The following is a 25878-nucleotide window of genomic DNA, read 5'->3' on the forward strand; positions in this document are numbered from 1 at the left end:
AACTGCTTGCAGTGAGCTTTTAAAGAGAGAGCCTTTTTCTTGGAAAGAGGTCAAAAAGAGCTGTTTCCTGGGGCACATGGAGTGTGCATGGCCCGTTTTTGCTGCTGTCAAGATGCTGAGCAATAGGTTGACCTAAGGCTGAGGTAGCCTGGCTTAGCTGTGGGCTGTCAGGGACCTGCAGCACCTGTGCAGTGAATGGCCGAGGCCTCTGCAGTAGAACTTTGATACAACAATCTGCTTCTGCTGAAGCTTAGGCTGGAGAGAGAGAGCAGGATCAGCAACTGCATCTTGAGAACAGACGCTGGAGCTGCAGAAAACCTGACTGCATTATTTTGGCACTCTGCATTGCTAGTATTTACTCCTAATTTTCTTGTTTCTCTGACAAATTTGGGGTGCTGTGTTGCTGGAAGTATACCCTTTCCAAGCAAGAACAAGCATGTTTAAATCTGTATGGCTACTGAAGATACCACTGCATCAGTTCCTGTTCAGCCTGGCAATACTGCAGTCATCCCATAAAGTTCTTCTGCTTTTTATCCTGCAAATTATTTTGAGTTATTTCCATCCACAAGTCAATAGAATCATCTAGTGCTTTTACATACTTCACTCTTTCTAGTCATTTTTATGTGGTCTCTACAAACGTGTTGGAATTCCCAAAGTAATGCAAAACTAATGGGGCTTTTTGGAACACCTCCTGAACATGAAAAGGTTAATATAAAAGGTTACTGTATTTCTACTTTTTTGCCCATAAGTTAAAGGGGGTGATATTTTTTTCTTTTTTGGCACCTGCACACACTTTCTCAAGGGAGATAAGTAGCGAAAGAGAAAATTTTGTGAATTTTAGAGCTCACTTAAGGTGAACAGTTTATGGCTTGGTGGAAACAGAACAAAACTAAAGTTCTGTAATAGCTGAGGAATGAGGACATATTGGTCTGCTGGGTTCCAGTTCTTGAGCAGCATAGAAAAGCAGTAATTTTTTACAATTATTGGGATTTTTTGACATACTAAAAAAATATCTGTAAACTTTCTGGGGTCAGTGGGGGAGCAGGCCTTTCTTGCAAGCAGCAGTAGTGAAGAAAGAATAAGATTAGGCTATGATAAGTGGCAAGCTACTCAGGCATGGTGCTGGTTATGGGATCTGGTCACAAGCCCACCTCAACTCCAGCAGTCTGCAAGCCTCTGCAGAAGCAGCTCACTCAAGGCCTGGCTGTGCAGGTGCACAAACAGGTGTGTGCACTCACTCAGGGGGGCTTTCTTACCCTACTGTACTCCTGTTTAGAGGGGGGAAAACTAACATGAGTCCTGCTGGTACCACGAGACCTCTACAACCATGAATTTTTAAACAGCTCTTTAGCAGTAGGACAGTGTGCCTTTGACAATGGTTTGTCTGGCTAATACTCCTCTGACTCTCTGGAGCAAACCATGATGTCTGCAGAAGTGCATATGGCTCACCCTCTTCCTCTCATCCAATACAGCACCTGAGTCGATAATGGGACAAAAAAAATTATCATCCTCCTTTCCTGACTGCTTCAGGGCTCCTGGAACCATCCAAACTCACAAACTGCTATTAACACCTTCCCATGAAAATGCCTGCCCCTCTGGCTTTACTATCAGCAACTCCCTTCCCATTGTAACAAAGTAAAGAGCCTGTCAAGGGCAATTAATACATTCAATTTCATTTATTTACAAACAAAGAGGTATAATTGAAGTTGCAGTATTAAATCTACAGAATCATCAATACTAGAGAGTATCTGACAATGTTATACCATTATGTCATTACTATGCTCAGTTTATGATGTGGTGATGATAAATCTTGTGTAATTCATTTCTGAAACCTGAATTTATTTTTCCTAGTAGTCTCCAATTCATTTATCCCTCTTCTTAATTTATGACTGGAAAGGTTCAGGTCATTGTCGTAGAGTAGCAAATACTTTATAATCTGTGCTAATTTAACCCAATGTAATTAAATATAGGTATGGGCGTGTTCACCTTTAAAAACATCCAATATTGTAATTAGAATAATTAATAATTGAGAAGTCTAAGAGGGAAACAAAACCTTTTAGCTACTTGACAGCTGTATTGACTGTAGCCATTTTCAGAGCTGGGAGAAGGAGAAATTTGAGTTAATTTAAATCACTCTTAAAATTAGTAAGTGTTACTAACCAAAAGATTTTATAATTCCATACCATGACTACTTAATTGCCAAAGCTGAAAAACAAAGACTTCCTAATCTTTCAGCTGCTGTCCTAGACCTAACCCTCTTCAATTCTGCATCAACAGCCAGCATGATGTAGCCCACTGTGGAGGCCCAACTTCTTGCCCTGCTTTTCCCCCCCCCTTTTATTTTTTCTTTTTTTTCAACTTCCCACTTTGAATTTATCCATCTTTAATACTGTTTTTGTAAGTTTGCATGACTTCTCCTAAAAAGACAGAGCTGCCTTGGTTTTCATTCTTCCACCTAAGCATAATGTACTGGGTAAGTTACAGAGAACCACCATGAAGTGCCCTGTGTAAGTGATCTACATCTGGATATCTATTTAGCACTCCTCCTTACACTCACTGATGCAAATTACCTCCTGCTTGTGAATTCAGGCTTTTTAGTCCTCCTCCTCTTCAAACAGGAAAATGCAGAACAGTTAAAAACTTCATCCATTCACATTCAATTCAGATAAAGTCACATCACTTTACCTCAGCTGAACATAGAAATGAAGGTAAGGACTGATTACATCAGCCAAACACCAAGTGCAGAAGTTTCTCTATTTAGAGAGAGAAAGGATGCTATAAATCAATACAAAGTTTTCAGGGAAGCATTAAATAGCATTTTGTTAAGTATATCATTAAAGTGATCTAATACCAAACCTCTGCCTGCAGGTACCACAACTTCCTGGCTTTTCCTGGCTAAAACCCTGCCTTTCAGCATCTGATATTGTGTACATTGGTTTGAGGGATGTGGATCCTGCTGAGTAGTAAGTTGGTTTAGATTAAACAATTTTTGTAAAGACTGAAATAATAAGCTTGAAATCACATCCATAAGGGTTGCTAGATTTCAGCTTAAACCAATAACGATTGCTTTAAAAAAATTATTTTCACAGCTATATTTTGAAGAACTTTGACATCCAGTATTTTTCCATGAGGGATATCGATCGCCTTGGAATTAAGAAAGTTATGGAAAGAACTTTTGAACGACTGATGGGCAGGTAATGAACTATTATCTCATTTAAACTGGTCTTGTTGAACGTCTGCTTTCCTGATAGTTATTGAAGTGAAGGTCACTTGATGTAAGGCGGCTGTACAGGACTGTGCCAGTGTCCAGTATACAGGGAAGCCTCAGCACTGGAGCCATTTCATGGTGTTTGGCACATGGCTGTGACAGGTGACAATTCACTACAGTTGTGGCTCTGTTTTATACTGTTTGGTTCTGTTAAGTAATTCTGCATTTTCTGCAGTTTGACAGGATGTTTGAATCAACTCAGACTGCAGGATACACATTACACTTTTAAAAATACATACAGCAACTTGACAGTAACTTGAAATGAGCTGTTGGTATGGGAAGTGGAAGCATTTGATGGCTTCCTCCTTGGACTGCTCACACACAATGTCCTGATGGTGGCTGCCAGAGCCAGTGCAGGTAGTAAAGCTCACTTTAACCACTCCCTTACTGCAGTTCACTACTGCCACCTTTGTGACCCTTGTTCAAGTTTGGGGAACCAGGTCAGGGAGCAAATTATGCTAGGAGCTGGGAGAGGGTCACTTAGAAAAGGTAACCTCTGCCACAGGTTAAAACCTGTGCTGCATGCTGCTGTTTTCTAAAGGTGTGCTCACCCTTCCCAGCTGCAGCTGTGCCAAGTAAAGAAGATGGTAATCCAGATGCTTCTCCTTACTGAGTATCTGCAGTAAGTTGGAAGTATGCAGTTTGCCACTTAAGTACTTCATGAGAGTGACAAGCAGTGTCCTGTTTATTAAGCTGTCATCAGCTGGCAGATAGTATAGTAAGTAACTAATGCTTTAGGTTTGAGATTATCCTTTACTATTTCAGCAGTTAGACTACATGGCAGGGTTTGGATGCAGCCTTTAACTATCGACCTGAAAAATGCTCATCTTGATGAACTGTCAGTGAAATCCTTGAGCTCAGTGCTTTCTCCATCCTAGCTGCCATGCACAGGCTGGCTTCACCCTGGCTTTCTGTACAAAAGGAGAAAAGGCTGGATTGTATCCTACACTTCTCTACATCAATCCACTAAGATGACAAATACCAGTTAAGATGGTTTGAACTAAAGTACTTATCTTCAGCCAAATCCTTGCTGAGTAGATGCTTTTTTAATGTATATGAGACATGGTTCAAGGAGCTTGATGCTACTTTGCTGATTAGCCTAGTCAGTAAGAAATGCACATGGAAAAAATGTAAGGCTCTAAGATTGCTTTTCTTGTTTTATTCTGTCTCAGGAGACAGAGACCAATTCACCTGAGTTTTGACATTGATGCTTTTGATCCCTCACTGGCTCCAGCAACGGGGACTCCTGTTCTAGGTGGATTAACTTACAGAGAAGGCATGTACATCACAGAGGAAATACACAACACAGGTAGGAGCTGACCAGCAGTATGGGGCTAAGCAAGGACAGGACAAACTACCCAGAGCTATTACTGGTTATATTTTTCTAGTATAAATAGATAGTAAGTGAAGTCAAAGAAAAGGTCCCTGCAAAGTGAATTCAGCCTTCAGTAAGGGAAAAAGTCCTGTGGTTGGGCAATTCCCTTGGTGTTGGAAGCATCTTATCCATCAACAACTTCAGCTTATCAAAAGAAAATACACAGTATATTAACAGCTAATGTCAAAAATGTGTAATACTGTTCCCTAATCCTAAACACATGAGGCAAGATGGGCATCTGGAATACAAAAATGGTTGTAAACAGTCTTAAATAGTTTGAAGTTCCATTCTAGGATTCAAGAAATCAAGCTTTCATAAAATATACTGCAGTTGATTCAATATATGAGGACTTTTCATCTTATTACCATCAAGTTTTTATTTAGTATGTTTAAACAATATTATTTGCAGTAAAAGAAGGTTAAAAAATCCCAACCAGACAATAGTCTATAGATTCATGAACAGGATGGCAAAGGAATATGAGGTGAGACTATTTTGTAACCTCTCATTTTTGGACTGGGAGAAAAAACATTCCTCTCATAAATGTGTATGGAACATCAAACGATTTTCCTGAATGCTGAAAGCACAAATGAGTGAGGTAGTGACGATGTAAGAAAGAACCAAATTTAAAACACTAATTTGCATCTGAGAACAAACTTCATCCCTTGAGTGCCAGTCTTAGTTGTCTAAGGGGTAAAGCAGGTCACAAACCCAAATACCAGACTTGCTACAATGAATAAAAGGCTGCAAACAAAACCGTGCAGAAGACTGTACCCTTTGTCAGAGTAACAAAGCTGCAAATCATTTTCACAGGAATGCTTTCAGCTGTAGACATGGTTGAAGTCAATCCACTGCTCGGAGCTTCTCAAGAGGCAGTGAAAGCAACTGCTCGCCTCGCAGTCGATGTGATAGCAACGTGCTTTGGGCAGACAAGAGAAGGAGCACACATCGCTTTTGATGAACTCCCAACACCCAGCTCTCCAGATGAATCTGACAGTGAAGAGCAAGTGAGGATTTAAGAACCCATGTTGGATATATTGGACACTACAGAGCTCTGATGAGGCACTTGAGTGCATAGATTGTCAACACTTGGCAAATACTGTTAACATCTCAGTTTTTAAATAAACTAGCTTTTCCATTGATCAGTGGCTACTTTATTACATAGCAAGATTTATTCATTTAGTTAAGTATATACAAAATGAGACAATAAAATATTTATTACCTTCTTATTAATCTTACCAGTAGTTCAAGCCTGTTTCTTTTTACTCCCATTCTGTCTTTCAAGTGTCAGTACAGTTTCAGTTGAATGTTCCATCTCATGACTCAGTTCAACCATCAGACAGTCAAAGGGAGCAGATAGCCCATCCTATTCCTCATCAGTGGAAAAGCTCATCTTGGTCATAAAGGTTCATTTCTTGCGAAAGAACTTGAAGTAGACCACACCTCCTAGGATGGCCAGTTCCAGGATGATGATAATTGACAGCAGCAATTTATTTGTCGTTATTCTAGAGTGAAAAAATAAAAATCCAACTGGTTTTCTTTTTTTTTTTTTTTTTTCAGCTTGTTTATGAAAGTGTATTCTAGATACAGATCCCCACCGTCCCTTCCCTGTTTCAGTGAGACCACACTGTGCTTTTCAAAAAGCTCAAACAAGCAGAAAGGGCCAAACTCAATAGTTCACTATTCATGTTTTCCTGGAAATCCTGTTTGAATCTTCTATTTCAGCAGCAGCAGTTCTGGTCCTCTTCCCCTGTCCCATAGAAGGCAGATGGTTGCCCTATATGTGCCTACTCCTTCAGTCAAGCAAAGAGGAAAACAATACCTGAAGTCCTGTGCTAAAAAACCCTCATGGTGGTGCTTTTACTTGGAACTATATTACTGAGGGAAAATAAAAATCTCAAAATAATGAAGTACTTTTACTACTCAAAACTAGACAGTTATCACAACTTCCTTTGGCAATGGGCATAAAGGAAAGGTTGTGAGGAGATAAGTACCTGCTGGGATTACAATCTATGAACTGGGTTTTCAAGGCTAATTAAAGAATATAGCTAAACTGCAAATCCACTTAAGAAGCCAAGGTTTTAGCCATCAAAATAGTACATGGTCCAGCCTAGGACTAACTGCTCTAGCGTATTGGTGTGGGCTAAACAGATTAGTCCGTGTCATCAGGCATCTAACTCGTCCAATGCTGCAGTGATTTATGGCACAGCTTTTCCCAGCCTGAATGAGTGGCATCTGAAGGCACCATGAGCAGGTCACTGTAACTTGCTTCTGTCCTCACCGTGGTTTGGATGGTTAAAGAGCCCACATCATCCTGACCAAACAGCACACATTCAGTGCTGTTCAACAGCTTGTACTCCATTAAGCAATTACCAGAGAGGAAAACACAAATTAGCATCTGCATGTGGGCACACACTCTGTTTACACATTCCCTAAAACCTCCCTGCAGTCCCAGCTGACATACATTTTTCCCCTAAATCAAGCAGGCACCAATAACCCATGCTATAGTCACACCACTCACCTCCGAGACATCGAGCGTAGAATCTTGCGACTCTTGCTCAAGTTCTCAGTTGTATTCACCAGCTGAGGAGAGCCAGAAGTTACTTGTCAGTTAAACAAGCACACATCAACTCTGGAAAGATGCATGTGAAAACAGCTAGTGTTGAAATGCTGCACTGAATTACAGGACACAATGACCATGTCCTCTCCAAATTGAGACACAGCATTGTTTTGTATCCATAACAGCAGCTGGAAGCATTGCCTCTTTTCCAAGGAGAAATTAAGACTTTTCTGTATACGTTCCCTTAGGTACATACAAAGAAATGCAATTAAAGACCATTTTCTGCCTCTTTAATTAATATACAAATATCAGAAAAGTGGTATTAACTGCTTTCATTAAGTTTCGTTTCTGTTAACTCCAGAAGAAAGTGATACCAATGTGTTCACCCCAGTGCTTATCAAAGTGTTTGAAATGCTGCTCAAGCTCTATCAAAGAAAGAACTGTGTTGCACTCAGAGGTCTAAGTGACCCAGTGGGTACAAGCTCTGAGCTGTTAATGGATAATCCATTTCAGCTTTGTATTGCCCAGAAATGAACTGCCCAGCATACCCAGTCAGCCACTAAGAAACATGCAATGAAGTGAAGCTACAGACAACTAAAAAAGATGCTGCTTCACAGACATGATTCATGATGCATGGCCACTGGTCTCCAGGTAAGATTTCACTATTCCATTTCCAAACATTCTAGGGAAGTGAAGAGTAAGCCAGGTCACTTGTATGACAGACACATGCTGCACAATTCCTCTGTAGTTTAACATATTGCCCTCAACTGCAAAGCTGCTTGTACGTTTCTTTGCACCGAGATGGACTGGACAAAGCTGGGAAGAAAACTATCAAGTCCATGGAGAGCTTAGTGGATTTCCAATCTTCACTATGAAAGAGCAAGTAAGAAGAAAGTCTACTTCCAGTTGGAATGTGTGATTCACACAATTCCACAATTCACTGCCTAAGAGGCTCACAGTAGAAGTCAGAAACCCTGTTTAGTGATGAACACAGCAGTGATGGGTTAACAGTGGACTCAGTGATCTTTGAGGCCTTTTCCAACCTAAACAATTCTATGCATCTCTGAATGATCTGTTGAGAGACTGATACCTGAAGGACTGTAATACTTTTTATTAGCTGAAGGACAAAAACTATACCTACAAAACTTAAGATCAATTTCCCATCCTGCTTTCTAACCCAAACTTTGGAACAGGACAAATCAAATGAAATTACAGAACTACTCAAATGAAAAAGGTACAGGCTTTGTTGCAATGAGTAGAAAGAACTCCCAAAAGCAGAGGTATGCTTTTTGTTTTGGCAGAGTGGGCTTATTTACCAAACTCAGTGTCCCCTGAAGTCACTCACCTAAAAGCTTTACACTCAGGATGATCCCTTGCACACACAGAAAATGCCATCAGTTTGTGAACTCAAAAATCAAACTGTCAGTTTTGCATACATGTGTAAACAAAACAAGTGAACTAGTTTTTGAAGCTTTCACAGCAGAAGCAGAGCTTCTTGAACCAAGGATAAGGAATAGACACCTCGTCTGACATTTTATCCCTCCCTGCAAATATTGGAAAGCTAGTAATTAAGTAATTACTCTTCTACTAAATTTAATTTCATTACAAAAACATGCTAACTGCTTCCAAAATCTTAACTTTAACTAGTAATCTAGTCACAAGGCAAGTCCTTCTAATCTGCAACTTTTTCAGTAATGCTATTTTTTCTAGCAGATCAATAGGTCTAATCTCCAATCTTGCACAGACACAGCAGCAGACATTTGACCACAATGCCTTGGACCCTTCTACAGTAATTTTTCTTTTATGAGAACAAATAGAAATGTGGCAGCCTGAATTTGGTCTGTAGAGATATCCAGTTGGATGACTATGCCTAGGAAGGTCCCTGAGAGTAATTAGTGGCACACAGTTCCCTCTAAGTAACAGCAGATTGTTTCAAAGCAACGCCCAGTTTCCTGCTTACCCTGCTCTTGGTGCGTTCCAGTTGCTCCCGCTGCTCCCCGAGCTCCTCGATGATATCCGTGCCAATCTGGTCGGTTTCAGCCGCGATTCGGTGCGAGCGCTCGATGCTCTCGCTGGCTCGGTTCAGACTGTCTGTGCCCTGGAGAAGCAGCACCCTCTGTGACTGCAGGTTAGTCTGAAAAATAATGGATGCTTAACTATTAAGCACAAAGACAGAAGTATTAGGGCTTGTGACATTAAAAAGTTAGAATGAGACTCCATAGACCATCCATTTGTATTAGCTGTACATATTTCGTATGTTAACTGATGCAGCCCAGTTAATTTTGGCCGAGCCTTGTTCACCTTGTAAGATTATGAACAAATCTGGTTAAATCTCTAAAAAGGAACTGCAGAGTTAAAACAGTTTCAAAAACCTGGTTTTGTAACAATTTACTTTTCCATCAAAGAACATTTACATGAAAATAGTACCTTTCTTTTCCAGATGCTAACTTTTACTTCCATTCAAGTCTAAAGTCAGCCTTATTTTTGACTTCACAGTTGGTTGCCAGGGAAATCTTTAAGAGTTTACAGTCAAAAGGATTAGGAACAAACAGCACTAACAGATGGACTGCTAAGTAACAAAGATCCTCTTTTCATGCCAGTAGCCTGGTCTAGAGGATAAGGAATGTTTGCTGACCTTGGGGTCAGAAGGTAGCTCAAAATAAAGTGTTTTCTTAAGCTTCAGAAAGTCTAATCTATCACCCTGCTCTCAGGTTTTAGAGTAATCAGTCAGGAGGAATTAAATGCAAAAATTTCCCAAGCTGCAGAAGAAGGAAATACTAAGCAAAGAACCCCCCTCAAAACTGGCCTCATCTAAGGCAGAAAAATGAAAAGCCCACCTCCATGAACTTTCTGTACAGATGACAGCACCTTGAAGACAAGAGGAAGATTCAGTCTCACTAGCTCAGATATCTCTATGCCTATTTGGTAAACAGAAATTGCTGTACTTTTTGCATTGAAGCAGCAAAACCGTAGTGAAAAAAGTGCTAGAGGAAAAATCCTTATATTTTCTTGAAATTATTTACACTAAGATCGCTTAAAAGATAATTCTATCAAAGAACCTATACAATACATGATTCACACTTTGCTAGTTTTGGAGATTAGAACTAGGTGAGTTAACCTTTTTTTTCAGTAAGTAGCATCACTTCTGTGTTGTCCCTTCTGTAGGAAGGGAAACCTGTGGAATGATTAAATGAAGAGTTTCAGTACAGAATGTTGCGCAAATTACTAACCACACGTCTTTCAATGAGTTCCATTTTGATTACATTCCGATCTTTGTTTTAGAACAGAAAAGCTCTCCTCTGAGTTCCAGGTGTTCTTTCTCCTCCCTGAGATATTCATGTTACATGCTGAGAGATATACATGGAGTTATAAAAGCACAGAGGTGGCTTAAAGTAGAAGCACTGTAAACAATGCATCTGCACTACCACTCTTGCACAATCACAGCACAGTTAAATAACATTTACATCTAATCCTTACACTCTGTTCATTTTCTGTGGCAAAGATTCCGTATTTTGTATCGCCTTGGTTTCCACGGCCCAACCCCAAATCTGTGCTTCTTATCTCCCTCTGGAACATGGACAGGTCTCTTCTGTAGGCTCGGATTTTGCTCATCATTTGGTTGCGGAAAGGCACAGGAGCATACTTCAGCTCTTCCTCCATTTCCCGCAGCTTTAACAAAAGAGAGCATGTTTATTCTTTAAAGCACCAAATCTATTCTTAGCAGCAGCCATACTCAAAACTCAGCACCAGATGAAAGGATTCACATGTTTGTCTTGGACCCAAAACCCCACAGCCCATCTAGTATTGAGTACATCACGCTACCCAATGCTGTTGAGCCCATGTGCATTTTCACATACACAATGCTGCAATAAAAACAAAATTCCCAAGCTTAAATGCTTGATTTTTTTCCCTAAAATATCACTCTAAATTTCAAAATTTGCAATTCTCACTTTATTATAGTTTAAGCATTTATAGGATGGGTATCAGCTTTCTATTACATCTGTGCAACAGAGACAGGATCATAGGATGGTTTGGGTTGGAAAAGACCTTAAAGACCCCTCATTCCAACACTCCTGCCATGGGTAAGGACACCTTCCACTAGACCAGGTTGAGTACTGCCCTTGAATGCTTCCCGGGATAGGGCATCCAGGGACATCACCCTGATGCCAGGGTGGGGCATCATCTGGGATTTCACCTGACTGTTATGACTTTCTCAAATGCCATGGACATAGCTTAGCAACTACATCAGCCAATTCCCTCAGGACTCTGGGATGCATCTCATCAGGTCCCATAGATGTAGGTATGTTCAGGTTTCTCATGTGTTCATGAACCTGGTCATCCCCTAAAGGAAGGAATTTGCTCCCACAGTCCTGGCATGGCAGTCCACTAACCCAAGAGGTGTGGGAAAAGAGGTAATAGAAGACTGAGGTAAACAAGATGTTGAGTACCTCAGCCATCTCCTCATTCAGATCTATTGCATGGGTAAGCACAAGCTGAACATTCAGGCTTGGCAACTGGAGTTACAATCTGCAAGCCCTGAGATTCTGGATGCATGAATTTTCACATCAATTTCTAGTGACAACTGTAACAAATTCAAAATGTTTAAAGCTGTATGCCAACATGAGCATACAGCTCTCTCACAGTAGGAGCTCCACATCTCATACATCACCTAGTGGTACCAGTCAATAAACCCCAGTAAGTTAGGGGAATAAAGCATCACATTCAGCTGTGACTAAAACACAACCTAACAAACTGCACACTGAAATATGAAAAGAAAGCTTAATTCTTAATGTCTTGTTTTAAAAGATGAGTCACATGGCTTTTTTGGTGCTGTTCCATATCACCTGCTGTCCAGCAAGCCTATACACTACTACAGAAAGATCAGACAGGCTAAGACCAACATGAAAAAAGACAGCAGGGTGATAAAAAACCCCAGGCAGCAGATTGTCTACATGCCTGCCCTAAAACCTCCAGCAATTTTAATTGCACCTCCACCGCTCTACTTTTTTCAACAAAGTGAAGGCAGTTATCAAAACTGAGCATTCAAAAACCCCTCAAAAAACATGTAAGAATATGTGTCTATATTTATGTATCCATATAAGTATACACAACAGTCTCAACAAACACAGACACACGTACCAGATCAATCATCAAACAGTAAAAAACTTGGACTCTTGCCTGCCAGAATAGGATCCATTAAAAAGTAACATTTGTAAGTGCTGTCCTTTTTACGGCAGCAGTCTTCCAAGCATCAGGAAGGCTGGAAGCCTCACACTCACCGTCTCGTTGGCTTCACGCTGCTTCTCATCGAATTCGCGAACCAGTTTTTTCTTCTCCTCTGGGAAGTAAGAGCAGTATGTCAGATAAACTATAGAGAAATGACAACAGAACTCCAACTCAATCCATTAAAAACAAGGAAGCTGCCACAGGCGGCTGGCTGCAGAGCACCAGGTCAAAATTTATCTCAGATGGGAACAGCTTGTTCTTATGACAACTCTTCAGATGGAAGTGGGGCAAGAGAGCAGAAATTGCTCTTCCAAATGCTGAACACTGCCTCTGGTAGACAGAAGAAGTAATTGTCCAAATATTTTTCTGACCTACTGTCCTTCAATGTCCGCTGACAGAATTGAATGTTGAAAAACATTTAGTGTGAAAGAATGGCAAAGAAGCCATATTGGTAAAGAGCTCATAAATATATTTCTCATTTTTTGGAAACACTTGGCAAGATTACTGAAGGCTGAAACTATAATTTGGATTTGAACAGAACATCAGGTTAATCTATATTCTCAAGTGAGCCCTGAAGGTCCTGCCAGATCTGGCACTCTGCATTCCTGTGGTCATAAAGTACCTAAGCACACAGGATAAGCATTCCAGAGCTCTCTGAGATAAAAGATACCACCAAGGTATCACCTCAGGTTCACACACTAAAGCCCAAACGCTTTCCTCTTGCAGAATGACGTGAGTTGTTCCAATCAGCCAACAACACTAGACATTTCTGCTGTTTGAGACAGCAATTTACCCAGACCTGTGTACCTAGGGCTTTGGAGACCAAAGAATGGGTTTCACTGCAGTTACTCTCTTTTTAAACAAAACCTTAAGGCATGTTATTTTTCATGTGTTAAAAAACTATCACATCTCTCTGACATCCACCATCAATGAAAGTCTAACTCCAAAATTCTCCTTATCTCAACTGAGCAAAACCACATGTTCTGTAATATTTTACAAAAGCACTGAAGATGAACACCAGAGGACTGTTATAGAGTACTGCAAACAAAACCAAATTCTATCAGAAATCTGACAACTATGCACCTAGCTTAACTCACCTCTCTCAAAAGAGTATTATTCAGTCTTAAACAAAAATCTAGGCAGCAGAAAATGTAGACTGCCATCTTGGTAAAACTCCTCCAATTTGATTAAAGCCAAAATTACACACAATATTATAAAAACATCACTGCAGTAAAAAAACTCACTTGACAATGCCTTTTGGTAAGCACAGCTCTCTGCAAAAGAAGTAGCTTTTAAACCACTGAGATCTCAACAGAAGATAAGAAAAAACTTGGCGTGTTCAGAACATTGGTATATAGCTCCTCTCAGATATACAACATGCTTATGCTATAGGCTTTCTTTCTCAGCTCAAATTCAGATTAAGCCCAGAATTTGAACTGTGGAGAACTTAAGACAGAAGTAAAACCCACCTTCTAAAGAAGTAGCTGTGGTCTCACGTAGCACACAGAATTATTACAGACTAAGCTACATAATGACTGTTAATATATTACACATCAGCTGGTATCAGGAAATGCAGTTTCACATCCCAATTTATTCAGGAGGAAATGCTAACTTATGAGGTTCTTAAATAGACTCTCCTCAACTTCCTCCATGATTTGCCACCACATACATTTGTGCTGATGCCACTGTTTGTGTAGCTGGGTTACAAGTGAAATCGTGGATATGAACTGTGGAAAAACAGCCTTTGGAAGTCAGTAATTTGTTTCGTACAGGTCATTTCACTAATCTGATTCAAGCAGTGCCCCCTTAAACCCACTTTGCTGTTTCAAAGTCATGGAAACCCATCACAGATCTGGAAAAGCAGCATTTCCCTGCTTTGTTTCTCCTGTGCAGACTAATCAGATGCTGCACTTATAAGCTTGCAGCCAAAGAAATGCCAGCTTCCAAAAGGCATAGAATCATGGAATGGTTTAGGTAAGCCAAGCAGCAATAGCTTGAGACCTTTTTGTCTACAGGCCAACAAGAAATCCAGCAATGTGGCTTGAAAATGTTCTACTGGATCTGGCTGGTATCCAGAAACACCAAAATACACCGAGAGATTCACCTGGTGTCGCTCTGCATTGAACCACAACTCAAAGCACACGGACAGAACTCTAAAATGCTGCAGCACTGCCTGTGCCACGGCAGCATTACTCACATGCTCATCAACATTTAACTGATTTATTTCCAATCAGTTAGAAAGAGATTCAGCTGGAAAGTACAGCTAACTGAATTCATGTAGAGGAAGATACATGATTTGAAACTTATCCAGGTTGTCTCCCCTTTGCCATCTTGTTTATATAGAGTGAAACAGCATTTCCAAACCTCTTCCCCTCAAAGACATCCCAAGGACTACAGGTTTTGTGTTGCTTTTGGAGCATGTGAATTGTTTTAAAAGAGTATTCCAAGGTCTCTTTTATCACCTCCTGAATATTTCAGGATCAGATAACTTGAAAAACAAATAAATATTCCCCTCCTCCTAAGTACAAGAAGCAAACAAAGAACATTAGGAGAGTGGAATGACTCTACCAGACAAACAAATTCCTAAATATTAAACTTTCTTAGAAACACTTTCAAAAAATAGAGTCAGGATTTTTGCAGGGAAAAAAAAAAAAAGAACAGTTGTATTAAAATTCTTTAGCATTCTTTAGCAAATTAAACTTGCAATTATTTGCAATCTATTGAAAAGAAATCTGAGGTATTGCAAAAACAGCTGGTTCTAAATACTCCATTTAAGTCTATGGCTTAGACTTCATTGCTTATTACTACCACAGTGTCATGGAGACCTGACAAAGTTTTACTTCACCAAGAAACTGATCATGCTCATTTCTATAGGAAAATAAGGATTTCTACCAGAAAATATATTGTTTCTTTTAAGTTTTTTATCCTTGTTGACCACTACTGAAATTAAGTCAGGTTTGCAAGTTGTCATTTGCAGGTTTCAACCCCTTTCTTGTACCAAACTTCCTGGAAATGCTGATGACAAGGACTGTGACCCTGAATTTATCTCATTATTAAACAGAAAGCCAGCTAAGAAACAGGATGTTAAGTGTTTCATGCTCTGTGCAGACTAGTATATTCTTAACAAACTGTCTTTATGACTTTACACAAAACAGCTCAATTGTGGGAGAATGAACACTACAGCAGAATGTGGCTGACAGCCCTTGCCCATCACTGGGGTACAAAACCTGAGCTGAACTGCTGCAGCTCATGACAGCCATGGATTACGTTTCTCATGGGAAGGGTTCAACCTGAAGCATTCAATGTCACTGGCAAAATTTTCCTTGTCACACTGCTTCCCTTTCTGGTTCTCAGAACACTGCCAAGTATCAAGGACTGAATCAGAAGCACAGATCCTTGCAGAGGAGTGTTCTGTCAGAGCATTTCACTCACTGGTGTGGTACATAGAACACCCGTAAAACCAGGTTGTGCTTCTAATACAACTTAGTGTGGCTAAAATGAGAGGCTTTCTCTATTTTGTGAGTACATAGTGCACAAACCAGACTTTTAAAACTGTCATTTAAAATGTAAACATTCTTCAACAAATCTACAGACGCTTCTGGGAAAAAACTGCTTCTATTTCTTCCAATGAGGTTTTAAATGTGAATCCAACATAGCAAATTAAGAAAAGGGGGAGACGAGAACCCCAAATCCCCAAAGCACTGAAGTTGTTACAGAACCACAGAACCAATTAGGCTGGAAAAGACCTTTGCAGTCATGAAGTCCAACCTGACCTAACATCACCTTGTCAACTAGACCATGGCACTGAGTGCCACATCCAGTCTTTCCTTAAACACCTCCACGGAGGGTGACTCCTCCACCTCTCTGGGCCGTTCATTCCAGTGTCTAATCACCCTTTCAGGGAAGAAATTCTTCCTAATGTCCAACTTTAACTTCTCCTGGTGCAGCTTAAGACTGATAGACTCCTGTCTCTGGTTGCCCGGGAGAAGAGGCCAACCCGCACCTGGCTGCCGCCTCCTTTCAGGCGGTCGTGGAGAGCGAGGAGGTCACCCCTGAGCCTCCTGTTCTCCAGTTCAAATAGAAACAGCGTGAAATAGCGTCCAAATAACAACTCCTCCTCAGAGACTGATGCTGTGAACCTAGCAAAGCACTGCTTGCCAGCGGAGATGAAATTTGCCAGAGCAGAGGAGCTCGAGGGGAGTGAAGCCACACACCTGCAAAGCCACCAGGACCCGGCGGCAGCTGAAAACAACGCACGGCAGAGCCACCCGCCTCCTCCCAGCAAGGGCCTACCAGAAGCGACGTCCCCAATCTCTGCAACTGCAAATCCCCCCAACAAAGTCTTGAAGGGACACTGCCTTCCCAGGTACTCAAACACTTCTGCCACGGTCCCGCAGCTGGCGGGGCGCCTCCGGCCGGAGGGACCGCGGCCTCGCCCGTGCCCCGAGGGACGTCCACTCCCCCTCCCCGCCTCACCGGCCGCGCTGCCCCGCAGCCGCTCGGGGACGCCCCGCAGGTCTCCGTGCAGCCCGCGGAAGATCTCGTGCAGCCGCTCCAGGTGCTCCGAGGACGCGGATCCACGGCCTGCCATGGTCCCACAGCACCCGCGCCCCCGGCCCGGCCCGGCGCTTCCGCCACCGGGGCCACCTCGCGCACTGCCTGTTGGGAGCTGTAGTCCCGAGGAGGTACCCGTGCCCGCACCGCACGGGGGCGCTCGTCCGCTGCCGCCGCGGAGCGCCTTGGGCCAGCAGCGCCGGTGCGACCCCGGGGCTCCCCGGTACCGGCGTGACCCGCCGCCGCCGCGCTGCTCCCAGGCCTGGGAGCCTGCCTACGTGTACATGGTTGGATGCCCTTTGCCGGGGTTAATGACATGAACCTCGGCGTGGAGTTGTAAAAATGTGTTTCAAACGCCACTGCCGACAGCCGCCGCTGCGCTGTCTCTGCAGACATTTCTCGGCTCCTTAACTGAGGGACCCAGGTCGGAGTAAAAAGCAGAGGGCTGCTGGCGTAACCGCAGGTGCTCCCGGCGGGGGCGTGGCCCGATGGTGGAGGTGTGGCGGTACAGTTGTGGGCGAGGCCAAGGCGGGAGGAGCGGAGGCGGATCCAAAGGGGCGGGCGGGCGCTGCCGGGAGCCGGGCGCTGGCTGTGCGCGGGTAGCTGGCGGCAGCGATGCTCAACTGCTGGGAAGCCGCGCTGGGCGCCGCCGTCTCCGTCCCCGTCTTTCTTTTCGTGGCAGCGCCCTACATCAGGTGCGTCTTACCGAGCTCAGCCCCTGCCCTTCGCGTATGTTCAGCCCCTCAGAGCGGCGCCCGCGTGTGTCTGTGTGTGTGTGGCGAGAGTGCGAACAGCGGGAATCCCGATCTGCAGCCCGCGCTGGGGTCGGAGTTATTCCCAGCTCCAGCGCCCCGGTGGCACTGCCGCGCTGCTGGGGCTCGCTCAGCCCCGGCACCGCCCGGCACGTTCCCCCGGGCTCCGTCCCCGCACCGACATGCTCGCGGAGGCGCGGCCGGGGGCGGGGCCCGCGTTCTCCTCAGGGCGCGGTGGCGCAGCCCATTGGCCAAAAGGTCCCGGGGCGCGCGGCAGCAGCCAATGGAAGCCGTGGTCCCACTTGACGCACGGACGGGGCGGGGCCCGAGGGCGGAGCCCGAGGGCGGAGCCGCGCTCGGGAAAGAGCGGGGGACTGGGGGACGTGTTGCCGGTGTCCCGGTCGCGACAGGGTTGTGACCAGCCGCTTCAGGCCAGGGCGCAGTGGTGAGCCCTAGCGTTAATGCGAACCCCTAGGTTCTGGGTGCTCAGCCTCGGCCGGGGCCCGCTAAGGAGGCAGAAGTTACTGGTGCCTCCCCTCTTGCAGGCGGTATGTCGCTGGAGGACGGTGTAAGTCGACAGCAAGGCTGGAGGGGAAGGTGGTGATAATCACAGGAGCCAACACAGGCATCGGGAAGGAGACTGCCAGAGACCTCGCGCGAAGAGGCAAGTGCTGTCTCGTCAGCGGCCGGAGTGGCTGTGCCTTGTGTCAGTAGCCTCTTTTCTGGATGTAAGGAAGACGTGTTGTAGGCTTATATTGAAGTAAAGTGGATTCCAGAGTTACTGGAGATGAGTCCAAGTGCTGTTCCTTCAAAGGCTGTAACCACTGAGGTGCAAGTTCCCAGTTCCTCAACTGTTTTCATTGCTTGGACTCCAAAAATGTCCCTGGGGACATGAAAATGTGTTGCATTGCAACTGATTTGAGAGGACTGGGGAAGTTCCTGGACTCTGCTTGTATGAAGTTGGGAAATGCCATAGGTCCACCACTGTGCTTCAGTTATGTTTCAAGCTAATTTGATGTAAACGTTATTTGGCTAACTGGTAAGAAGATTAAACTACCTGTTCGCAATCCATTTAGAAATTACTCTGGCTGGAATCCATCACCTTTATGTGCTCCTGGCTTGATGTTCCCATTATAGAGGCAGATAACAACCCTATCAGAGCAGTGTTGTATGCACTCCTGACCTGGGAGAACATGGACAGAGGCACTTAACATGTGCATTTTCCTGGTCTGAAATCATCTTTCAGCAGGACCGTAACTCACACTTGAATGAGAAAGGCTTTGTCTCTTCCAGCCATACCCCCTGACTGATGCTAGTTCCCTAAAGAAACAATATATTGTTTGTAATTGCTGGGCATGGTCAGCCTACTTGTCGTAGCCTTGATCATCCAGTGTGCTCCAGTGATCTCAGTTCCTGTTCCTGTTGTTCCCTCCTTGCAGGTGCGAGGGTAATTATGGCCTGCAGAGACACAGCAAAGGCAGAAGCTGCAGCCAGTGAAATCCGAGCTGAGACAGGGAACCAAGAAGTCATTGTGAAAAAACTGGACTTGGCTGATACGAAGTCCATCCGGGAGTTTGCTGAGAGATTTCTAGCAGGTACAGTCTCTAGATTCTTCTTTTTAGTAAGAATATTTTGCTAAGGACTGCTGTCTGTTCTTCTAACCATTGCCAAATCCCTGCCCTTCTTGTCTCTGTACCTCTTGGTTGCTGTGGTTCATAGCAGGGGCTGGTCAGAGGCCATGAGCTAGTTTGTGGTAGGAGACATATCCTTTTTTAAGGTGATGTGGCTGCAAGTCATACAGCAAGGGGTGACTTGTGCTACCTTCTTGTCTGTATTCTCTGTTTCCTTGTTTAAGGATGTCTGTTGTTTCTTACAGAGGAGAAGGAACTCCATATTCTCATTAATAATGCTGGGGTAATGTTATGCCCTTACTCCAAGACTGCTGATGGCTTTGAGATGCAGCTGGGAGTCAATCACCTTGGTAAGGCCAGTGGAATAATGTTTGCACTCAATATGGAATCATAGAATCGTCAAATAGTTTGGGTTGGAATTGCCCTTAAAGATCATCTTCTTCTAACATCGACTTCTGTTGCAAAATGCCAAAGGAAAATCCTGCTGTCAGATTTTCTCTTCCTCATTCTTCCTTTTACAGGAAGGATGGAGGGCCAGAGTCAGAGTTCTGGAGATGCAATGTGGTGCATTTGCGTCTCGTGGATCCAGTTTAAGTATCTATATGTGTTACCTGGGACATTTTGAAATGTATGACAGCTCCAGCTTTTTGAAGATGAGGAGCAGAACTTGAAGGCCCCAAAAAAGTGTAGATATTAATTCAGGGGAATTTAACAGAAAATTTCTTTTTTCCTGGACTTGAAATGAGGGCAGCAGTAAGATACCACATATAAGCAAGCAGGGGAACCCTTCCTAGAAGGATGACCTTTCGTCTCCCCTCTAGGTCATTTTCTCTTGACCTTCCTCTTGCTGGAGCGTCTGAAGCAGTGTGCCCCAGCCCGCATCGTGAACGTGTCTTCACTGGCTCATCACGGAGGCTGGATCCGCTTCCACGATCTCCAGGGGGAGAAGTGCTACAATCGTGGCCTTGCCTACTGTCACAGCAAACTGGCGAACGTGCTCTTCACCCGGGAGCTGGCCAGGCGGCTGCAAGGCAAGTTCCAGAGGCAGGCGGGGTGTTTATCTGCTTGGCTTTCCGAGCACCATGGGTGGGGAGAGTGGATTGAAGAAAGGGCTGCAGATAGTCTGTGCAGAAATTGGATGGTTTGAGGCAAATGTCACTGAGAGCTCTTTGCAGGAAGAAAACATCTCCTGTCTGTGGAACCAGGAAGAAAACATCTCCTGTCTTACAACACAGATGGTCTTTACAAGAACAGGGTAGAGGAGTTTAGTAGCTTGGCACAGTTGAATTTATCTGATTTTTCTGTGGTGCTTGTAAAATACTAGCTGCATCCACACAGTTATGGTATGTGGATGGAAGCTGCAAACAGAGCCACAACTGCAGGCTCCAATAGAAAACCTAATGCATACTCAGCTGCCTTAAACGTTGGTGGCCCATAGAGCAAGCATAATATTAGACAGTACCTTGTAAGTCACAACATCTGTCACAGTCATGTCATTCAGTCCTATTCATAAACTTAAGTAGTATTTATTTACTACAACAGAAGCAGTGTCTTCCCCAGGAAATGACTATCAGAGTAAGTCAAAAGAGGCAGGTGTTCTCAAAAGCCTGCTAGAAACTGCTGCTGGTTTAGCACTCAGGCCCTCTAGCACTTTGTTTTCAGAAGGCACATGACTCCTGTGTTTAGAAGGGAGCAGGGGATGCTCCAATGTCATGGATGAATGATTTAAACTGCTTCAAGAATCACCATCAAGGTATTAGCAAAAGTGTTTTTAACCTGATGTCATAAAAAGGGTGACTTAACAAAGTATGATGGCAAGGTTCACTCTGTTACTTACATGGAAGACACATACAAAGGAAAACTGATTTTGAATTAAGTTAGAATGATTCACACAGGACTGTGTAAGGAAGACCCTCCTGTTGAATCACGAGGCTCAGCACGAAGCCCCATACTTTTTGAACCCCTTAGGGAGCCTAGGTCCAGCTTGAGTCTCAGACTTGGACGATTTATATGTAATGGAATTATCTATACAAAGTTTATAATAATTATTATTGAGTAGCTACATGGACTAGTAACGTTTCCTTAGTATTAATTCAGCAATAAGTCACTTACCAAGGATTTGTTGCAAGCAAAGGGCCTCTCTGCCTTGCTTAAGGAAGGCTCTCAATCTCAGGTAAGAAATCTCAAACCTTGAGAGGCATCTCTGCTCCAGGGGAGAGTTACTCGCTGTGCAGTCCAGTTGCAGCTTGAGCTGAGGTTCAGCTGGGCTCATCCAAAGGTTTGCTGTTGGTAAAAGGTCTCTGCCTTGAGAAGCAGCCTTGAGAGGTGAGCCAGCTCAAGGGAAGACTGTCATCCTGCAGTCATATCTCCTAGCAGGGAGAGCTCACAGAAGGCTTACTTAGGCTGTAATATTTATGGAATGGAGTAGTTGGCTTGTATTCAAATTACATACAGTGGGAAAGGTACACGAGACTCAGTGCATCCACAACCTTATTTGTTCCTGGATAGAAAAGTATTGGAAAAGTCATGTGCTACTTGTGTTAACTGCCTGATGGGTGTTCCAAATGCATGTGCACTGATACTCACCAGCCTCTGTGGATTTCTTAGAGGAGTTCTGGCCCATTTACATCTCACACCTTTACCTTCTTTGGAGCTTGTACCAAACTACTGCTGATTTGGCTAAGAGGTCAAGTGTATCCATCACATCCAGCATGCAGTTAACTACAGAGGACTTCACTTACTCTCTGTATCCAGTGCTACTTAAAGGACTCCTCCTTTAAGTTACAGAATATCTACAGGTAGAATTGAGGAGTGTATTACCCTTCTTTTAAAGACACTGATCCATGCAGATTTGTTCTGGACTACTTTATTTTGCCATAGGCACTAAGGTCACAGCAAACGCTCTCCATCCCGGGTCTGTCTACTCTGAGCTGGTCCGGCACTCATTTGTAATGACCTGGCTGTGGAAGATATTCTCCTTCTTCTTGAAGACGCCTTGCGAAGGAGCTCAGACCAGTATCTACTGTGCAGTAGCTGAGGAGCTGGAGTCTGTGACAGGACAGTATTTCAGGTGGGTGCAAGCTGATGAAGTGATACTCTGTGGAAGGCAACTTCATTTTCTGAGGAATATGGGACTTACTGTCATTCTTCATTAAGAAGGGACCAGGTAAGAGGCTGTCTGGTAAGACTGAGGGTGACAAACAGAGCATTACCCCTTCCAGTTCTGTTGAAATCACGTTAGAAGAAACACCTGACCTGTGCAACACTTCATACAATAGCATCTGCTTTAGTGCTAGAAATACTAATGTACTAAAAGTGCAGGATTGGCTCTCGCATGCTCAGAGCTCTAATGCTGACCTGCCAGACACTTGGGAAAATCACTTTTCAGTAGAACTGTGTAGTTAATTAGGTCACTTCAGTCAATTCTGGGAAGACCACTTCATTTCCCTTCGTAGTTTTACTCCACTGGAGCAGAAGGGCCTGTGCTCTCAGGGAGCTGGGAGAGCTGATGGAACTGCAGAGGCAGGTGAGATTTTCAGGTCTGGCATGTGACCAAATAACTTTATCCTCCAGTGTGATAGACCCACCAGCTGGGAGGGACTCTTGCTGGGCTGTTTGTCACACTGTCGTGGAAATGGTCTTGTGTAGCTCCCATTACAAAACCTATTATTTTTTGACTTCTTTGACTTACTCCAGGACCCTACATTGTTCTCCTTTTCCCATCACCAAAACCACAGCCCAGAGCAGTTTCAAGTCATCATCATTCTATATTTGAAGACTGCTATTTGAACAGATTCCCACAGATATGTCTGCCAGCTTCCCACTGCTTGTAGAGCACTGTAACAATACTGTTTTTTGGGAACAAATATGAAAAGTCATGGGGATTTTTCTCCTCTCTCACATGGTTGCTGTTGGAGCCATTGTGTCTTTGCAGAGCTATCTTCTTGTGATCTGTGACCAGATTAGTCTCTGTAATGACACTGCCTAATCTTCATTTGGGAGTTAGTACCATCTTAATCAGACCTGAATATATAAATAGACATCTTAAGTCTTCCCTGGCTGTCTGTCTTGGGATAAAAATATAGCATTTATGTCTCAAAGTACAGAAAACTGGTAGAATTTAAATTCATTGAAAAAAGGGAGATTTGGACCTGGTGGGAAACGAGAAGCTTCAACACTAATTCACAATTTACACTGGACTAGCCTAGAATCCTTTTCACTTGCCAGTGAAACACAAGTGTAGACATTAAGAAAAAAATTTGCACGCCACAGTGAGACACGTGGGAGTCCACTAGTCATTTCAGGAATATTAAAGACTGCATGTATAAACACGGAGCCGAATAGAAAACTTACAAGATGCCATTTCTTCTGTGCTCTTAAACTCCCAAGTTATTGAAGCATTACAGTTGAAAACACAGGACCTCTTTTCCAGACTGAGTGCTTTCTGATTGGAGGAGCTGAGAAGAAAGGAGCCACAGTTCAGATGATAATGGAAAGGGGGTAACCATGCATGGTTATTACAGTGTTATTCTTGGGCTTATAGTGGGATAAATGGTTTAGAATTAAGGGCTGTTTGAGTGACTTTTTTGCAGTGTTTTTTTGGAAATGTGCCCCTGAAGAGCTTGGTTGGAGTCTAGGTGCCTTTTTAGTGGTATTATTGAGAATGCACACTAGTGAGGTTTCTTTAAGAGTTGAGAGAACAGATAGAGGTACACTTGCTTGCCAGTTCTTGGTGCCATTGGGAGAGATTCTTCCCTAGTTAGATGGAAAGAAATCTTTCTCATGGTGGCTTAGCACCAACCCTTGCTCATTTGCTGGATAGCTCTCACTGTTCTTGACCTAGTCTTGAATTAAGCTGATAGAGAGCAACTCCCTAATCTTAACACAGACATTTCAGTGTACTAATGTAGATGGAGATCTTAGACTTGAAAGAACTAAAAGAATGTTTTTCTTACAGCGATTGCCAGCCAGCGTACATATCTCCACGTGCTCGGGATGATGAGACGGCAAAGAAGCTCTGGGGCGTGAGCTGTGAGCTCCTTGGCATCCAGTGGGACTGAGCAGCACCAAGGTGTCCCTGGCTAGGCCCAGCAAAGCTTCTCCAGGGAACAGCACTGCTAAGAGACCTCAAGAGTAGAACACTGATACTTCAGCTGCCCTAAGGATGGCTCTGTGGGCACAACATAATTTGAATTTCTGGAATATTACACTTAAGGATTGAGATTTGTAAGCAATCAGTCTCTCTTCCTAGCTGGAGAGTTAGAGCACCAATGCAGGGAGCAACCTGCTTGTTATCTCACGTAGCAGCTCAAGGCTTTTGGTTCTTTGGCTTTAGAATAGAAAGGGAGGTTGCAGTCTTAGGTTTAGATTATGAAGTAACAAGGAATTACTTTATTTAAAGTTTGTTTGGTTTTTTCCCTAACAGCAATAGTAAAAAGGTAGGACTCTAAACTTATGATCTCTGAGATTACTTTCAGTTCCTACCCTCTGAACTGTGAGAGCAAAAATACTCTGGGATATTAGACTTTCTGGAAAGTTATGCAATACAAATAGCACACAGAAACAGGTTCTGGCCTTTTTGTGCCAAGCATTAGGTAAAGTTTTTTACATGGAATCACTTTCTCTGTATGCTCTGTAAGAAGCTGGACCATAGCCACTGAGGTATCATGGCCCTTAATACCCACTCATTGCAGCAGGCTGAGAAGGCAAATCTTCTGAGAACCCAGATTTTGGTGCAGGTGACTAGGAGGTTAAAAGCTGCAAGAGGGCTGCAATTGTGCACAGGCAAATCATTAAAAAAATCAACATTTCTCTTGTGAAGCATTGAACAAAGACAGTGTAAAAGTTGTCACGGTAAACCCCCCAGCTGCACTTTAAATTACTTTAGAACCTAGAACAGAATGAATAAGGAACATCTCAACCATGTTAAAAAATATTAAACAACTTCAGCTGAGACTTTAGCTTTCAATGACACCAAACTTCCTAGAGCTAAATAGCTGAAGCAGGAGGCAGGACTGTCTTGGTATTAGGTCAAACTGGCTCCAGGACAGGAAGGTAAGGCTTGCACAGAAATCCTTGTGTTTGTCTGCCCTGCAGTTACGGGGCAGGCAGTGGCTGGCTGCCAGCCAAGGCTGCCAGCCTGCCCATGCAGGACCACACAGCTTGCACTTCCACAAAGCAGCTGGCTCAGGCCACACAGTGCTGGGACTGCTCCCTTGGAACTCCAGTGCTATGTGAGTGCAAATTGCTGGAGTGCAATCTGTAATCAGAGATTATTTCTGAAAGAGTTAAGCAGTCAGAAACCAAGTGCCACAGCTCATAGGATTATCTCCTGCTTCTGAAAAAATGCCTGGAAGTTTTTGGACTTGCATATGAGCCTGCCACTGTGATCAACTGCCAGTTTTGGAAAACCAATGCTAATTTTAATTCTTCCTGTTTGTATGCTGTCTATGCAGATCAGTCCTGTGCTACCTCTGAGCAATCCTAAATAAAGCCATTTTCCTTTTACAACAGGA

At 43.5% G+C, this 25878-nt stretch overlaps 3 protein-coding genes across 4 annotated transcripts in view; 2 read left to right on the forward strand and 1 right to left on the reverse strand.

Moving 5' to 3' along the window:
* ARG2 (arginase 2) overlaps positions 1 to 5782 on the forward strand; it is a 20816-nt gene extending 15034 nt beyond the window's left edge. Inside the window, exons 5-8 of the mRNA XM_059849737.1 lie at positions 2869 to 2963; positions 3090 to 3194; positions 4441 to 4577; positions 5454 to 5782. Of these exons, the coding sequence (XP_059705720.1) occupies positions 2869 to 2963; positions 3090 to 3194; positions 4441 to 4577; positions 5454 to 5659 (543 nt within the window). The 3' untranslated portion in view covers positions 5660 to 5782. The remainder of the gene's footprint in view (positions 1 to 2868; positions 2964 to 3089; positions 3195 to 4440; positions 4578 to 5453) is intronic.
* On the reverse strand, positions 5772 to 17081 carry VTI1B (vesicle transport through interaction with t-SNAREs 1B). Its single transcript, XM_059849738.1, has 6 exons — positions 16903 to 17081; positions 12480 to 12538; positions 10678 to 10869; positions 9161 to 9334; positions 7162 to 7223; positions 5772 to 6145 (listed from the first exon to the last, which is right to left on the reverse strand). Exons 1-6 carry the CDS (start codon positions 17015 to 17017, stop codon positions 6049 to 6051), a joined length of 699 nt encoding a protein of 232 aa, XP_059705721.1. The 5' UTR covers positions 17018 to 17081; the 3' UTR covers positions 5772 to 6048.
* A 434-nt stretch (positions 17082 to 17515) lies between these two features.
* Positions 17516 to 25873, forward strand: LOC132329071 (retinol dehydrogenase 12-like). 2 transcript variants are annotated; one of them, XM_059849736.1, is made up of 7 exons: positions 17516 to 17675; positions 18278 to 18396; positions 19172 to 19327; positions 19609 to 19713; positions 20185 to 20394; positions 22244 to 22433; positions 24321 to 25873. In XM_059849736.1, the coding sequence occupies exons 1-7, from the start codon at positions 17596 to 17598 to the stop codon at positions 24421 to 24423; spliced, it is 963 nt and encodes a 320-aa protein (XP_059705719.1). In that variant the 5' UTR covers positions 17516 to 17595; the 3' UTR covers positions 24424 to 25873. The 2 variants fall into 2 exon arrangements, with proteins under 2 accessions (XP_059705719.1, XP_059705718.1); XM_059849735.1 differs by lacking the exon at positions 17516 to 17675 and adding an exon at positions 17692 to 18177.
* The last annotated feature ends 5 nt before the right edge of the window (positions 25874 to 25878 follow it).

Source organism: Haemorhous mexicanus, chromosome 6 (assembly GCF_027477595.1).
Source record: "Haemorhous mexicanus isolate bHaeMex1 chromosome 6, bHaeMex1.pri, whole genome shotgun sequence".
In the NCBI taxonomy this organism is placed as follows: Eukaryota; Metazoa; Chordata; class Aves; order Passeriformes; family Fringillidae; genus Haemorhous; species Haemorhous mexicanus.

What these genes read in the sequence shown, in the direction of transcription:
- VTI1B (XM_059849738.1), bottom strand. Translation starts at nt 17,017, where the DNA reads ATGGCAGGCCGTGGATCCGCGTCCTCGGAGCACCTGGAGCGGCTGCAC. An exon ending in AGCGTGAAGCCAACGAGACG is followed by an intron (nt 10,870 to 12,479) that starts GTGAGTGTGAGG and finishes CTTTTGTTAAAG; the next exon opens with CTGCGGGAAATGGAGGAAGA. An exon ending in CCACAGAAAATGAACAGAGT is followed by an intron (nt 9,335 to 10,677) that starts GTAAGGATTAGA and finishes ATTATTTTTCAG; the next exon opens with ACTAACCTGCAGTCACAGAG.
- LOC132329071 (XM_059849735.1), top strand. Translation starts at nt 17,915, where the DNA reads ATGCTCGCGGAGGCGCGGCCGGGGGCGGGGCCCGCGTTCTCCTCAGGG. An exon ending in GCTGGGAGTCAATCACCTTG is followed by an intron (nt 19,714 to 20,184) that starts GTAAGGCCAGTG and finishes TCTCCCCTCTAG; the next exon opens with GTCATTTTCTCTTGACCTTC. An exon ending in GCTGGCCAGGCGGCTGCAAG is followed by an intron (nt 20,395 to 22,243) that starts GCAAGTTCCAGA and finishes ATTTTGCCATAG; the next exon opens with GCACTAAGGTCACAGCAAAC.